This window comes from Cetorhinus maximus, chromosome 29 (assembly GCF_964194155.1).
Source record: "Cetorhinus maximus chromosome 29, sCetMax3.hap1.1, whole genome shotgun sequence".
In the NCBI taxonomy this organism is placed as follows: Eukaryota; Metazoa; Chordata; class Chondrichthyes; order Lamniformes; family Cetorhinidae; genus Cetorhinus; species Cetorhinus maximus.
In genome coordinates, this window is record NC_135907.1 from 1,574,477 (window position 1) to 1,590,926 (window position 16,450).

General features: G+C 48.2%; 1 protein-coding gene across 2 annotated transcripts in view; it reads left to right on the plus strand.

Moving 5' to 3' along the window:
- Positions 1 to 13,968, plus strand: part of xrcc6 (X-ray repair complementing defective repair in Chinese hamster cells 6) — a 36,282-nt gene extending 22,314 nt beyond the window's left edge. For both annotated transcript variants that reach the window (XM_078532011.1, XM_078532012.1), the window contains exons 10-13: positions 958 to 1,087; positions 7,528 to 7,628; positions 8,840 to 8,956; positions 11,957 to 13,968. In XM_078532011.1, coding sequence (XP_078388137.1) covers positions 958 to 1,087; positions 7,528 to 7,628; positions 8,840 to 8,956; positions 11,957 to 12,159 — 551 coding nt within the window. In that variant the 3' untranslated portion in view covers positions 12,160 to 13,968. The remainder of the gene's footprint in view (positions 1 to 957; positions 1,088 to 7,527; positions 7,629 to 8,839; positions 8,957 to 11,956) is intronic.
- Positions 13,969 to 16,450: the final 2,482 nt, after the last annotated feature.

The window sequence follows — 16,450 nt, forward strand, 5'->3', positions numbered from 1 at the left end:
ACAGGGTGGGTATACCTGCATTAAGTTACAGGGTGGGTATCCCTGCATTATGTTACAGTGTGGGTAGCCCTGTATTGTGTTACAGTGTGGGTAGCCCTGTATTATGTTACAGTGTGGGTATCCCTGCATTATGTTACAGTGTGGGTATCCCTGCATTATGTTACAGTGTGGGTATCCCTGTATTATGTTACAGGGTGGGTATCCCTGTATTATGTTACAGTGTGGGTATCCCTGCATTATATTGGCAGGGTGGGTATCCCTGTATTATGGTGGCATTGTGGTTGATTTTTGATGTGGATCTTCACTTGTGGTTTTCTTCCATTATTTGTGTGCTCCACTGTTCATTTCAAGTGAACTGAGCATTGGGCGTCAGCCATGAGTCAGTCCAACTTCACACTGTCTGCCTGAGGGCAGTGGAAGACAAAGAAAGACTCCCAAAACACTTTACAACCAATGAATTGTTGGCGTGCAGACACTGTTGGAATGCGGGAAACACGGCTGCCAATTTGCACAAACTCCCACGAACAGTCCATGTGATAATGAGCAGGAAGTTTTTTTTAGTGATGTTGATTGAGGGGTAGCTATTGGCTGAGACACCATTGAGATCTCCTCTGCTGTTCTTTAACCACCGCCTGAGAGGGGAAACGGAACCTCGGTTTTCTGTCTCATCTGAAAAACATTAAAGTACCTGAAGGTTCCTAATGCCCTGAGGAACCATTACCGCACCCACCCACCCCGAGCCCTCCCGCATACACAGTACTGGTTTGTGGGATCTGATTGGAGAGACCACTACTGTTACTGGTGGCAGCTCTGACCTGATTTCTGTGGAAATGTGAATGTTCATCTTGGGACTCCAAACACCCCGGCAAACACAGCTCCTAACTCAGGCAGTGTGTAGGTGCGAAATGTTCGCCGATTCTTAGTACAAATCAAACCTTTCCATCGTTTTCACATCAGGATTCCACCTGATTTTCTTGCCTTATGCCGACGATATCCGGAAGATCAACTATACGGAGAAGACAGTGGCCGATGAGGAACAGATCGAGAAGATGAAGTTAGTGGTGCAGAAACTCAAGTTTAAATACAGGTCAGTCGGAGGTTTCACACCATTAAAGACGAACACGGTTGTTGATTTGGCCATTGTCATACTGAGGATGGTTTTGTGCCTCAGCTGCTTTTATTAGCAATGGGAGGAATTGAAACTGCAGAGCTCAAACAGAGCAAAGGCTTACATTTACATAGCACCTTGCAGGTTATAAAACGTCCTGAGGTGCTTCGCAGGAGGGTAATTGGATGAAGTTTGACTCCAAGAAGTTCTTAGGGCAGGAGACCCCAAAGCTTTGCTATGCAGGCAGGTTTTAAGGAGCATCTTAAAGGAGTGTAAGGTTTCACAGAATCTCACAGTGCAGAAGAGGCCCTTCGGCCCATCGAGTCTGCACCGACACATGAGAAACACCTGAGGGGGGAAGAATTTTGGACCTAGGCAGCTGAAGGCCAGGCTGCCAATGGTGGAGCAATGAGGGAGATTTTCATCCATTGCTCCATCTACACCCAGCAGGCAGAGGTGATTTTCATTCGTCACTTTGGGTTGAGCTTGGAACCGAGTTCCCAGCGGTGAAAGGTGAGTGTCTTCACTCACTGGGCCACCCTGCCCTGTACGAGGCCTGACCTTTGTGACTTTCCTCTTTTCACTTAGCAAGAGAGATGTCCATATCACTGCGAGGCAGTTGTGTGTGTGTCCCACTGCATCTTGACAGCAGTGTTAGTTTTTGTGGGTTTCTGACCAGCCTGTGGGATTTCTGTGACAAGTTGCACTGGGTTCCATTGTCACTTCACCTTGGAAACAGGGATCCCGACTCTCACAGTCTGGGAGAAAGTTCCCTCTTTCACTGCTGTGACAGTTCAGTGCGAGTGAGTTGGATATCAGGAACCTTGATGAATTTCTAATTGAAAGCAAGAATTCTTGACTGGGGCAGAGATCACATCATATGGATTCTAAGTGCCTTTGGTCCATGTGATCTCTTGGACTGGTTGCGATCTCTTGAGAGGGTGGGAAAATAAAGAGAATATTTTCCTACATTGGCGCTGGGAATTTTTTTGGCCTCTCCCAGAAGACTACATATGTGGGGACAATTAGAAAATATCTGCTCATGATGTCTCAGCCAGGCTTGATGAAGCAGTTGGACTTTTGCTCCCTGTGTTTGTATGCTGATATATTGACCAATAGAAATTACTCCTGGGTGCATGAAGACATCCAGGGCTGTCAAAAGAATGTCAGTAAATGTCAGTCTATGTGCAGTGTTCATACTGTTCAACTGTGACTAGTGGGGTACCACAGGGATCGGTGCTGGGACCCCAGCTATTCACAATATATATTAATGATTTAGATAAGAGAACTAAATGTAATATCTCCAAATTTGCAGATGACACAAAGCTGGGTGGGAGGGTGAGCTGTGAGGAGGATGCTGAGATGCTTCAGTGTGATTTGGACAAGCTGAGTGAGTGGGCAAATGCATGGCAGATGCAGTATAATCTGGATAAATGTGAGGTTATCCACTTTGGTAGCAAAAACAGGAAGGCAGATTATTATCTGAATGGCTATAAATTGAGAGAGGGGAATGTGCAACGAGACCTGGGTGTCCTCGTACACCAGTCACTGAAGGTAAGCATGCAGGTGCAGCAGGCGGTAAAGAAGGTAAATGGTATGTTGGCCTTCATAGCGAGAGGATTCGAGTACAGGAGCAGGGATGTCTTGCTGCAATTGTACAGGGCCTTGGTGAGACCACACCTGGAATATTGTGTGCAGTTTTGGTTTCCTTATCTGAGGAAGGATGTTCTTGCTATAGAGGGAGTGCAGCGAAGGTTTACCAGACTGATTCCTGGGATGGTGGGACTGACATATGAGGAGAGATTGAGTCGGTTAGGATTATATTCGCTGGAATTCAGAAGAATGAGGGGGGATCTCATAGAAACCTATAAAATTCTAAAGGACTAGACAGAGTAGATGCAGGAAGGATGTTCCCGATGGTGGGGGAGTCCGAACCAGGGGTCACAGTCTGAGGATACAGGGTAGACCATTTAGGACTGAGATGAGGAGAAATTTCTTCACCCAGAGAGTGGTGAGCCTGTGGAATTCATTACCACAGAAAGTAGTTGAGACCAAAACATTGTCTGTTTTCAAGAAGGAGTTAGATATAGCTCTTGGGGCGAAAGGGATCAAAGGATATAGGGAGAAAGCGGGAGCAGGCTATTGAGTTGGATGATCAGCCATGGTTGTAATGAATGGCGGAGCAGGCTCGAAGGGCCGAATGGCCTACTCCTGCTCCTAGTTTCTATGTTTCTATGTGAGAGCCTGTTCTGAACATTCATCCATACAATAACAGTGGCGAGGTAGACTTGGATTGTTGGGCCCCAACTATTTACAATCTATATTAATGACTTGGATTCAGGGGTAGAAGGTACTATGGCTAAATTTGCAGATGACACCAAAATAGGTGGGAAAGTAAGTTGCAATGTAGAAATAAGAAATTTACAAATGGATATGGACAGGTTAGGTGAATGGGCCAGAATTTGGCAGATGGAGTTTAACGTGGATAAGTGTGAGGTTATCCATTTTGTTCAGAAGAATAAAAAGGTGACTTATTATTTAAATGGAGAGAAACTTCAGAATGCTTCAGTGCAGAGGGATCTGGGTGTCCTCGTGCATGAATCGCTGAAAGCTAGTATGCAGGTACAGCAGGTAATAAGGAAGGCAAATGGAATTTTGGCATTTATTGCTAAAGGAATAGAATATAAAAATAGGGAAGTGTTGTTGCAACTGTACAAGGCATTGGTGAGACCGCACCTGGAGCACTGTGCACTGTTTTGGTCCCCTTACTTGAGGAAGGATGTAGTTGCACTGGAGGCGGCTCAGAGGAGGTTCACTAGATTGATTCCAGAGATACGGGGCTTGTCTTATGAGGAGAGATTGAGCAGTTTAGGCCTATGCTCGCTAGAGTTTAGAAGGATGAGAGGAGATCTAATTGAGGTATATAAGATGCTAAAAGGGATAGACAAAGTGGACGTGGAGCGGATGTTTCCCCTTGTGGGGCATTCTAGAACGAGAGGCCATAGTTTTAGGCTAAAGAGTGGTAGATTTAAATCAGAGATGAGGAGGAATTACTTTTCTCAAAGGGTCGTGAATCTGTGGAATTCACTACCTCAGAGTGCAGTGGATGCCGGGACGCTGAATAAATTTAAGGAGGAGATAGACAGATTTTTAATTAGTAATGGGTTGAAAGGTTATGGGGAGAGGGCGGGAAATTGGAGTAGAGGCCGAAATGAGATCAGCCGTGATTGTAATGAATGGCGGGGCAGGCTCGAGGGGCTGAATTACCTACTCCTGCCCCTAGTTCTTATGTTCCCAGAGGGAGTATTTTCCATCATAATATAGAAAGGAAATTTGCATTTATATTGGAACCCCTCTGGACATCCCACTTAGAAAGTGTCACTATTGTAACGGATTGACCCTCTTAGCTTGGCTCAGCTGTTAACATTCTTCCCTTCTGAGTCAGAAGATCGTGGATCCAAATCTCACGACTAGGTTTTAAGTACATAATCTAGGATCTCTGGAAAGATAGAACAATTTTTATTCTATATAGCACCTTTCCGAATCTCAGAACTGTGAAATAACTGTGAAGTGCAGTCGCTATTGTAACGTAGGAAAGCCAGAAACCAATTTGCGCACAGTCAGCTCCCACAAACAGCAATGAGATAAATGACCAGATCATCTCATTTTAGGTGTTGTTTGAAGGGTAAAACATAGAACGGTTACAACAAAGAAAGAGGCCATTCGGGCCATTGTGTTTGTGCTAGCTCTGTGCAAGGGAAAGAACTCCCCTGCTCTTTTTTGAAATAGTCCCATGGGATCTTTTACATGTACCTGAGAGAACAGAAGGCAACATCTCCGACAGTCCAGCACCCCCTCAACATTTCACTGGAGTGTCAGCCTAGATTTTGCACCCAAGGCTCTGGACTTGAGCCCACAACCTTCTGACTCACTGACTAGTTCTAGCACTGACATTGCTACCATGCTCAAAGGAAGGCAGGGAGCTCTCATGGTCTACTGACCAACATTCATCCTTCAACCATCACCAAAAACAGATCCCGTTGTGCCCGTAAGATCCTGCTGTGTACAAAATTTTACTTCCTTATAGATCTATCACTGACAATAGGGAGCAATTTGAGGTGTTTGAAATACCTACCTGGTACCAGGCTTGCCTCAAAATGAGGTGTCAACCTGGTGAAGCTATAACACAGGACTACTTGCGTGCCAGTCAGCATAAGCAGCAAGTGATAGACGGAGCTAAGCGATCCCACAACCAACTGATCAGATCTAATCTCTGCAGTCCTGCCACATCCAGTTGTGAATGGTGGTGGACAATTAAACAACTCACTGGAGGAGGAGGCTCCACAAATATCCCCATCCTCAATGATGGGGGAGCCCAGCACAGCAGTGCTAAAGATAATGCTGAAGCATTAGCAACAATGTTCAGCCAAAAGTGCCGAGTGGATGATCCATCTCGGTCTCCTCCGGAGGTCCCCAGCATCATACATGCCAGTCTTCAGCCAATTCGATTCACTCCACGTGATATAAGGAAACGGTTGAAGACACTGGATACTGCAAAGGCCATGGGCCCTGACAATATTCCAGCAATAGTACTGAAGACTTGTGCCCCAGAATTTGCCGTGCCCCTAGCCTAAGCTGTTCCAGTACAGCTACAACACTAACACTGACCCAGCAGTGTGGAAAATTGTCCAGGTATGTCCTGTACACAAAAAGCAGGACAAATCCAACCCAACCAGTTACTGCCCCATCAGTCTACTCTCCATCATCAGTAAAGTAATGGAAGGGGTCATTAACAGTGCTATCAAGCGGCGCATACTCAGCAATAACCTGCTCACTGACGCTCAGTTTGGGTTCCGCCAGGACCACTCAGCTCCTGACCTCATTACAGCTTTAGTTCAAACATGGACAAAAGAGCTGAACTCCCGAGGTGAGGTGAGAGTGACTGCCCTTGACATCAAGGCAGCATTTGACCGAGTGTGGCATCATGGAGCCCTGGCAAAACTGGAGTCAATGGGAATCGGGGGAAAACTCTCCACTGGTTGGAATCATACCTAGCACAAAGAAAGATGGTTGTGGTTGTTGAAGGTCAATCATCTCAGCTCCAGGACATCACTGCAGGAGTTCCTCAGAGTAGTGTCCTTGGCCCAAACATCTTCAGCTGCTTCATCAATGACCTTCCTTCCATCATAAGGTCAGAAGTGGGGATGTTCACTGAAGATTGCACAATGTTCAGCACCATTCGCAACTCCTCAGATACTGAAGCAGTCCATGTCCAAATGCAGCAAGTCCGGGACAATATCCAGGTTTGGGCTGACAAGTGGCAAGTAACATTCACACCACACAAGTGCCAGGCAATGACCATCTCCAACAAGAGAGAATCTAACTGTCGTCCCTTGACATTGAATGGCACTACCACCACTGAATCCTCCAATATCAACATCCTGGGGGTTTCCATTGACTAGAAACCGAACTGGACTAGCTATATAAACACTGTGGCTACAAGAACAGGTCAGAGGCTAGGAATCCTCTGTAACTCACCTCCTGACTCCCCAGAGCCTGTCCACCATCTACAAGGCACAAGTCAGGACTGTGATGGAATATCCCCTACTTGCCTGGATGAGTGCAGCTCCAACAACAAGAAGCTCAACACCATCCAGGACAAAGCAGCCCTCTTGTTTGGCACCACATCCACAAACATTCACTACCTCCACCACCGACGCACAGTAACAGCAGTGTGTACCATCTACAAGATGCACTGCAGAAGCTCACCAAGGCTCCTTAGACAACACCTCCCAAACTCATGACCTCTATCATCTAGAAGGACAAGGTCTGCAGATAGAACACCACCACCTGGAAGTTCCCCTCCAAGTCACTCACCATCCTGACTTGGAAATATATCGCCGTTCCTTCACTGTTGCTGGGTCAAAATCCTGGAACTCCCTCCCTAACAGCACTGTGGGTGTACCTACACCACATGGACTGCAGTGGTTCCAGAAGGCAACTCACCACCACCTTCTCAAGGGCAATTAGGGATGGGCAATAAATGCTGGGCCCAGCCAGTGACGCCCGTATCCCATAAATTAATAAAAAGAGAGTGTCACTTGAGAAGTGCATCGCACAAGAATAAAATCCCTCTGCTGCCCCCGTCACTTTGACTTGGTGTGATAAATCTGTCTGGTGATAATACTGGGCCATCCTGCTGATGTTGGAGCAGTGCCGAGGGAGGTTCACTCACTGTGTGGCCCAGCCATAACCCAAACCTAAGGGCGCTGGACGCTGATACTGGGTGCCAAACATTGGAAAAGATTACCCACAGCTAACATTACCGCTAAAGGTTACACGTCCCCGCGCAGTGAATGGGAAATTCCTGCAACGTTTCCATTCAACAAAACTGACTTTTTCTGTTCCTCTGGCAACAGGCCCGAGAGCTTTGAAAATCCGGTAATTCAGCGGCATTTCCGTAATCTGGAGGCATTGGCGCTCGATTTAAAGGAACCAGAAGGAATGGAGGACCTGACGTGTGAGTATCTGGTTGTGAAGCTTCTATTGACTGCTCAGCTACAGGAGGGATTTGTGATCATGATCTCACAGTCTAGAGAAGCCCAGGTTCTACCTGGCGTCTGTAACAGGTTAGCTGACCTCCACAGGACAGCACAGTGGTGATATTTTCCAATTGGATTAAGGGCCCCTGGGCCAGTGTGAATATCGGGTGAGCGTTGGATCCAGCTGTGGGGGCAGAGAGGGTTTGCTGGGGGCATGAAGAGAGCAGCAGGCTGATGAAGGTGGGGGGAGCGGTTTGGTGAAGAAGGATGAACTGGGAGGCGGAGACGGGGAGCCTGGGGGTGTGGAGAGGGGAGCTGGGGGTGCGGAGAGGGGGAGCTGGGGGTGCGGAGAGGGGGAGCTGGGGGTGCGGAGAGGGGGAGCTGGGGGTGCGGAGAGGGGGAGCTGGGGGTGCGGAGAGGGGGAGCTGGGGGTGCGGAGAGGGGGAGCTGGGGGTGCGGAGAGGGGGAGCTGGGGGTGCGGAGAGGGGGAGCTGGGGGTGCGGAGAGGGGGAGCTGGGGGTGCGGAGAGGGGGAGCTGGGGGAGCGGAGAGGGGGAGCTGGGGGAGCGGAGAGGGGGAGCTGGGGGTGCGGAGAGGGGGAGCTGGGGGTGCGGAGAGGGGGAGCTGGGGGTGCGGAGAGGGGGAGCTGGGGGTGCGGAGAGGGGGAGCTGGGGGTGCGGAGAGGGGGAGCTGGGGGTGCGGAGAGGGGGAGCTGGGGGAGCGGAGAGGGGGAGCTGGGGGTGCGGAGAGGGGGAGCTGGGGGTGCGGAGAGGGGGAGCTGGGGGTGCGGAGAGGGGGAGCTGGGGGTGCGGAGAGGGGGAGCTGGGGGTGCGGAGAGGGGGAGCTGGGGGTGCGGAGAGGGGGAGCTGGGGGTGCGGAGAGGGGGAGCTGGGGGTGCGGAGAGGGGGAGCTGGGGGTGCGGAGAGGGGGAGCTGGGGGTGCGGAGAGGGGGAGCTGGGGGTGCGGAGAGGGGGAGCTGGGGGTGCGGAGAGGGGGAGCTGGGGGTGCGGAGAGGGGGAGCTGGGGGTGCGGAGAGGGGGAGCTGGGGGTGCGGAGAGGGGGAGCTGGGGGTGCGGAGAGGGGGAGCTGGGGGTGCGGAGAGGGGGAGCTGGGGGTGCGGAGAGGGGGAGTTGGGGGTGCGGAGATGGGGAGCTGGACAGAGGAATGTAAATAATCATTTCCCCACACAGTGCCAAAGACGGATGTTATGGACAGGAGAATCGGACAGCTGGCAGAAGAATTCAATGCACTGGTTTATCCTCCCGACTATAACCCAGAGGCAAAGAGCCATCAGAAGAGGAAGCTCGGTGAGTGCTCAGGAAAGAGGAGCAAATTAAACATTGTGTCAGGAAATTGCACCTCTCAGGATAGAACTGAGGCAAGGAAGTCCCTGCCCAATTCTCTGTCAGAGCTGAATCAGCTGAACATTGGAAGAAAGAAAGAATTGCATTTCTATAGTACCTTTCACGGCCTCAGGACATTGCAAAGCACTTTACAGTCAATCACCCCTCTGACCCCTAGCTACCCTTCTCTGCACCTCCAGCTCCCCTTCTCCGCACCCTGAGCTCCCACTCTCCGTCCCCCACCCCAGCTCCCTCTATCCACACCCAAACTCGACCCTCGGCACCCCCATCATCACCTCTTCATAATCACCCCAGAAGATTTCACGTTTTTAAACAAAAACAAACTTCATTGTACATTAGAATTAAACAAAGCAAACACTATTAACTTAACACTATAGTTTATAATTATGCTATGAACACGGTTCGACTTTGCACTCCACCCCCACCAAAGAATTCCCCTATACGTTACAAGAATATTGAAGGTTTATTCACCTCTGTAGGGTCCAACCCGCCAGGTCTGCCACAACCCTCCGGAATTCACTTTATTTCTCCTCAGTGTTCTAGATATTTTCTGAGGTAAGATTCAATGGAGATCCTTCCATTAGCTTTTTTGACTAACCGACCCTCCAAACTTTATTTAATACCTTACAACAATGGATGCCTCAGCTCCTTGTTCTGGCTCCTGGCAGATACCCAGTGCTTCCTCAGAGCTTCCAAGCTAGCCCTGCTGACTACTTTCTACCACAAGGCTCTGTGAGGACCACTGCAGCTTTCTTGCACTCGTTACACATTACAAATCTTTCAGCTGCTTTCTCCCCCTCACGAAATCCAAACTGAGCTCGAGCCCCATCTGCATTCCATGCGATGGACAATAAAGTTTGTATTTTCTCTGCTTAAAGTCAGGCCTGGCTAACGGTCATCTCCTGTTGGCTCCCTCCTCTCAGTGAGATGTAGTCTACACCAAAGCAAAACTACAACAGCCTGGTTTCTGAACAGATACCCAGATGAACAAGATAACCTTCTATCCCCACAGCCCATCTTTATGACAACGTGCCATGTCCTCAAACAGAAATGTAAATCAATTATTTTACCTTCAACAAAACTCTTTGATTCCGTAACCCATATGGATAATTTATATTATTAGTGGAGTTATGACCCTATCTCCAGAATTTCTGTCCCTATCGAGAAACTCCCTTGTTGACTTAACTTGCCCCAAAACTCCTTTCATCTGGGAACTACATGGATAATTTAAATATTTTATCGGAGTAAGTGGAGTCTCTCTGGCTGTACCACAAGCCTATCAATAGATTGTCCATTGTTCAAGTGTTCCCACTGTCTGCTCTAACCTTATTGAATAAACACAGGCTACCTTTTAAGTGTAATAAACCCAGGCTTGTTTGAGTTGTATTTATATCAGAATTTTGTTTAGCAGTTCCGCAACTAAATGCCCCATTTATCTACAATTAAAACTTTAATTCCTAAAACTAAAGTTATACTTTCAAAACATACGAATGACGAACTAGATATTCACAATATAATGTTGGTAACGTGACAGTTACTTTGCAAACAGCAAGTTCCCATCATTATCATGTGATTAATGACCAGATAATCTATTTTATTTTGGTTGAGGGGTAAATATTGGTCAGGACACCGGGGAGAACTCCTCAGTTCTTCTTCGAAATAATGCCATAGGATCTTTCACGCCTACCTGAGAGGGCAGAGACGCTATCGGTCTCATCTGAAAGATGGCTCCTCTTGACAGTGCTGCCACTCTCTCAGTACTGCACTGGAGTGTCAAATCTGTTCTCGGACCTCTGAGTGGGGCTTGAACCGACAATCGGAGGGAAGGGTGCTAGCGCTAAGCCCCAGGCTGGCACCAACAAGGGAATTGATAGCAGGAAACCACTTTATTCGTCCTAATGGTCTTTCTCAGTTTCCAATCCTGCTCATCTCAGCTGGGGCAGTGATTGGAATGTAATGTTGTGGCTGTGTTACTCCAGGGAATCCAGGGAACAAATAGTTGCTTGGTTATACAGAACTTGAGTATTGCTGAAAAAAGAGACATGCTGTTGAAGATTTTCATCTTGCACTCATCAGGACAGACACAAGGATGCCAGATTTTAAAGGGAGCAATAATTTAAGGTTATCAGTCAGGCTCACAATGTAGCTCACTTATATTTGCTAGAAGCCACATATATTCATACACAGGGCCTCTGCAAGCAAGAGGAACATGTCCAGACATTGCACGTTTTTTGAATTAAACAGAAGCTTGAGGGGGACAATAGCTCCCTGGTGCATTCTGCATGGTAACGCCTCAACCAATCAGCACCCTTTTCTCATGCAGTATAAATTGTGGCTCCCTTTGAAATTTGGCATTCTTGTCTCTGTCCCTGATGAGTGCAAGACAGAAAACTTCAACAGCCTGTCGCTTTTTTTCCGGCGATACTCAAATCCAGAGAAAATAGGTTCAAATCCCACTATGGCAGTTCGAGAATTCTAATCTAGTGTTTTTTTTTCAACCGATAAACGGTATAAGTGACCACAAACCTGTCAGATTGTCGGAAAAAGATCCGACTGCCCAATTCATGTCCGTTGCGGAAGGAAACGTGCTATGTTTATCCAGTCTGCCCTCTATGTGACTCCAGTCCCACCCCAATGTGGTTGACTGTTGAATGCTCCCTAAAGTAACCTGGCAAGCCACTCAGTAGTATCAAAACTGCCCGATTCACGGCAACTAAGGCTGGGTAATAAACGACAGCGATGCCCGCATCTCAAGAATGATTATTGTTATACTGTTCCTTAAAAACAATCGGCAGGTGTAATTGTTCTTAAGTGGAGTTGAATGGTTGCACTTGTTGTCAGCTGAATATTCAAGCATGGGGCCATTGTAGAGCTTTGGCACTGAGAATTTTCACAGTGACTGTCTAAAGAATTAAAGTGTGAACTGCTGTTTTCTGTGATCAGGCAACACAGCTGGGGGAGCGGAGAAGAAACCGAAAGTGGAGGCATCACTGGGGGTGGATGAGGTCAGGCAGTATCTGCGGAGTGGGACACTGGGCAAGCTGACGGTGCCGGTGCTGAAGGAGGTCTGTAAACAGTACGGGCTGAAGGGCAGCAAGAAACAAGAGCTGATTGATGCCATCACCGGCCACTTTGCTGAGAAGTGACCGGACCTGAGTCCAGGCGATGGCCGGGCCTGCACCAGCAGTGGAGACGCGGTCGGGTTTAGCTGGGGAAATGCACACCCGGCCTTCTCCGCGTAACTGAAGCCTCACAATCACGGAAACAGTAAAGCTACAATCCTAGTAGCAGCAAGTATCCAAATGAGCTCTGATCCAAACATAACAGAACCAAGACTCGCTCTGACAAGGTGAAAGCCTCTCTGTGACTCTGACCATCCTGGGCTTCTCTGCGTAATGAGGACGGCACAGAGTTCCCTTCTGAGATCTCCAGGATATACCGACCCTCACTGACAAGAAACTCAGAAACCTGCACAGGATATTTTTGTATCTCCTGAATTTTTCACAGTTTTTTTTTAATAATTAGTATTGTACAAACCACCTGTAACCCACTCACATCTACCCAAACCCTGTGTTGGCAAGTCATTGTCATGTCTGAACTTTATTTTCCTCATTATTTTTACAAGGGTTTGTGGGGTGGTGGGGAAGCCTTGAAATTGGTTACAGCAACAAGTTACCTATTAACTACCAACTAGCACTGCCCATGGCTAATATAATGAACCTTGACTGCCCTCTTTACTTAGAAACACCTGGTTAAAGTACACTTGTACTCCTAGTGAGCTAGTTTCTATTTACTGCACATCGAGGGAGAAACAGGCAGGTGCAGTTGGATACAGCAGCACAGTGTCGTGAAGATTAACCTAAATCTGGAAAGTACAAAGCAATAATGAGGTTTCGGGACCTCACTTGAATTGGCTGCAGCAGATGAACCTGTGGGCCAACCTCCCAACTTTTGACAGCCCCACAATAGGAACAAGATTAAAAACAGAAGATGTCGGCAATCCTCAGCAGTTCAGGCAGCATCTTAGTTAACGTATCACATCAATGACCTGTCGCCAGAAACAGGAGCAGGCCCTTCAGCCCCTCCAGCCTGTTCTGGGTGAAAGAGGCTAGGGTTACTCTGAGGTTAAGAATTCACTGGGCAGTTGTCTACAAACCATCTTTTATCACACTCCCTTAACACACTAACCAACCTCCAATCCTTATTTTGGTTGACTGTATTTTTCATAAGTAAGAAGAGGGAGGAGTTTACTGGGGAGTTATTTGAGTACTTTCTTGCCTACTTTCTCTCTTCATCTCTTGGAGCTCCACTGCAGCTTCCTCGGAGTTCCACATCATGATCTTCGGATCACCACTGCAGCTCACTCAGAGTTTAATAGCACCATGCTCTTAACATTCTTGTAGCTTCCTCGAAGTTGCAGTACCTATTGAACTCCACTGCAGCACACTTGGAGCTCCATCGCAGCTGCCTTGAGTTCCACAGCTCCAACCTCAGAGCACCACTGCAGCCCCCTCGCAACACCACTGCAGCTCCCCCGCAGCCACCTCGCAACACCACTGCAGCTCCCCCGCAGCGCCACTGCAGCCACCTCACAACACCACTGCAGCTCCCCCGCAGCCACCTCGCAACACCACTGCAGCTCCCCCGCAGCGCCACTGCAGCTCCCCCGCAGCAGCACAGCACCACCCTCAGAGCTCCACAGCTCCCCCCTTGTAGTTCCATAATACAGGTGCTCACCTCCCGTACAGAGGACAAGACGTGCAGCCATCTGAGATTATATCTGAGCACGGGTGTGGCTCCCAGAATGAAATCTTCAATTTTATTTTTCTAAATTAACTGCTCCTTTAAAGAAGTGGTTGTGTACAGGTCAGGGTCTGTGACTTCATTTATGGAGAAGTTAAAATAATTCAATGTTGCAGATGGATTATTGTAAAAGTAAAATATTTGAAAATTTGTTTCTGTTTTCCTGTCACGGATGTTTTTTGGGAAATTTAAAGTTTTATTCTGCAACAGCTTCTCAGCTGGTTTCAGTGCCACTGTAAGGGTTAAACTCAGCCCAGTGTGATTCTTAAGCTCCTTACCTGGCATGTTTGAGGGAGTGGGTGAACCTCTCCCAGGCTCGGCCAGTATTGCTTTAGTTTTTAGCGCACTCGCTTTTGGGACAGGCAACTACTGATTTGAGCCCTGCCCCTGAATTTGCGTGCATAATCTAGGCTGGTGTTCTAGGCTGGTACCAAGATTGGAATGCTGCATTATCAACAGTGCCCTTCTAAAGAATATCAAACCCTGCTCAGGGGGAGGCATTAAAATCCATAACACGATTCACACCCATTGCTCTAAGGAATTTCGGGCATGATAAATAAGTCAACAGCAAGACTCAAATTGTAGCAGAATGGAAAGATTTATTCAGCATTAAAGGTGGTTTAATAGGCTGGGGGGCAGTAATTAAAACAGTGTATCAGGTTATAGGTCCCTGTTCGACTATGGACAACAGAGCAGACAAAAACCCGGACAGGACTTGTCTTGAAAATTTCTATTCCTGACTTCTTAAACTCTTGTGGTCTCTTTGGATTCCTGTACCATGTTCAGGCTTCTCATACTCTCAGATCCTGGGTAGAGGTAGTCCCTCTGTTTGGATCTGTTTTCTCCATGCTACAAAGAACATGGTTTCAACCTACTTACTAACCGAGGCTTGTCCAACCTTCTGCGCGGGGGGGTGGCCACATTTCCAATTTTTTCCCACTCAAGGGCCAATGAGTAAATTTCGGAAAGATAAGGTTTGGCACAGCATTAAACATGAGGAGGCATGAACAAACGAAACAACTTGCCAAGCAAAAATAAAGCAACGTCAAAGCAATTATAATTATAAATTATATTTATAATTATCATTTTAAAAAAGTAATTAATCAAGATGACCATTAGAGTGTGAAAGGGTTGAGTGAGTGTGTGTGTGTCCAGCTCACTCCCAGTCTCAGGGTGGTCACTCATTCATCCTCACCCACTGTGAGTGTGGGTGTGAGTATGCGTTGGTAGGTGGGGATGAGTGAGAATCCTGAGGCTGGGGGTGAACCAGACAGACACACACACACTCACATTCTTTCTCTCACTCACAATCTCTCTCTCACACACATACACACTCTCCGTCTCTTACACACACACTCACATTCTCTCACTCACAATCTCTGTCTCACACACACACTCTCTCACACACACACAATCTCTGTTACACACAGACTCTCACAATTCTTTCTCTCACACTCTCACGTCCCCCCACAACCAGTCACTTCACCCCTCCCCCGAAACATATCCAGCCGCCTCTCTCTCTCTCTCTGCCCCATGCACCCCACAGCCTCTCGGGGGCCCCTCACTCTCTCTTTCCCCCTCCTGCTATCGTCTCCTTTTCCCTCCACGTACAGCCGTCAGTGTTCACTGCTCCTGCGATCACAGCCTGCTTCTCTCCCACTCTTTGCTGCTGATAGGCTCACTCGCAATGGGGGAGCAGCCCCGTGCAGAATCTTGAACTTCACTTCTTACCAGCGTTTTGAAAAGTGACTCCGGGGGGGGTGGTGGGGGGGCACATAGAATGGCTTTGTGGCCTGCGGGCTGTGCGATGGATAAGCCTGCCCTAAATAATGAATTATTCCCCTCCTTTACTAACTACTTGAGCCAATTCACCAGTTACCAGGGCACAGAACTGATTAATAATTGGCCCTGAGCATCTGATGTTGACGCCTAAATTATTACGTTCCTACGTAAGAAGGTTCTCAAACTCCCCGACAGCTTATCAATCTTTACTAGTTCTAACCAGAATGGTACAGGTTCATGCAGTTAGAGGCAAGCCAAGGTTACAAAGGTACGCTCAGAACTGTAACTTCCGCAGAGAGGTGTCAGCTGTGGCTCAGTTCATAGCACCCTCGCCTTTGAATCAGAGGGTTGTGGGTTCATGTCCCACTCCCGGAAACCAAGAACTGTGATTGTACTCGAAAGAGTTGCAATCTGTGACTGTTGATAACTCGAAAGAGTTTCCGCAGAGTGGTGCTCAGAGTGGGATTGCCACTCCGCTCCGAGTATTTTTACCTTGAAATGCAGCCGCTCCCTTCTCACCCGACCTTCCGACTCAGGCCGGGAGAGAACGGTGCAGTGCAGCGGGTTCCCCAGGCCTTCAGTTGAGGGCTGGAGAGTCGAGGTAAGGAAGGGACGCCTTTTTAATAACAGCACTAGCTGCCGTAAAGCTGGTAAGTTTAAAGGCCCAGCCACTTTCAGAAGCCCGGGTGGAGGTAAGTGTGTAAGATAAATGGGTAGGATGAGGGGGCGGTGGGGTGGTCAGGGGAGGACGGATGGTCAGCGGGGGACGCAGGGAGTGCAGTCTGGGGTGGGAGGACGATTCTGTGGAAGGTCAGGGGGTCCTGGGGGGTTGGGGTGTAAGTGGGGAGCTGG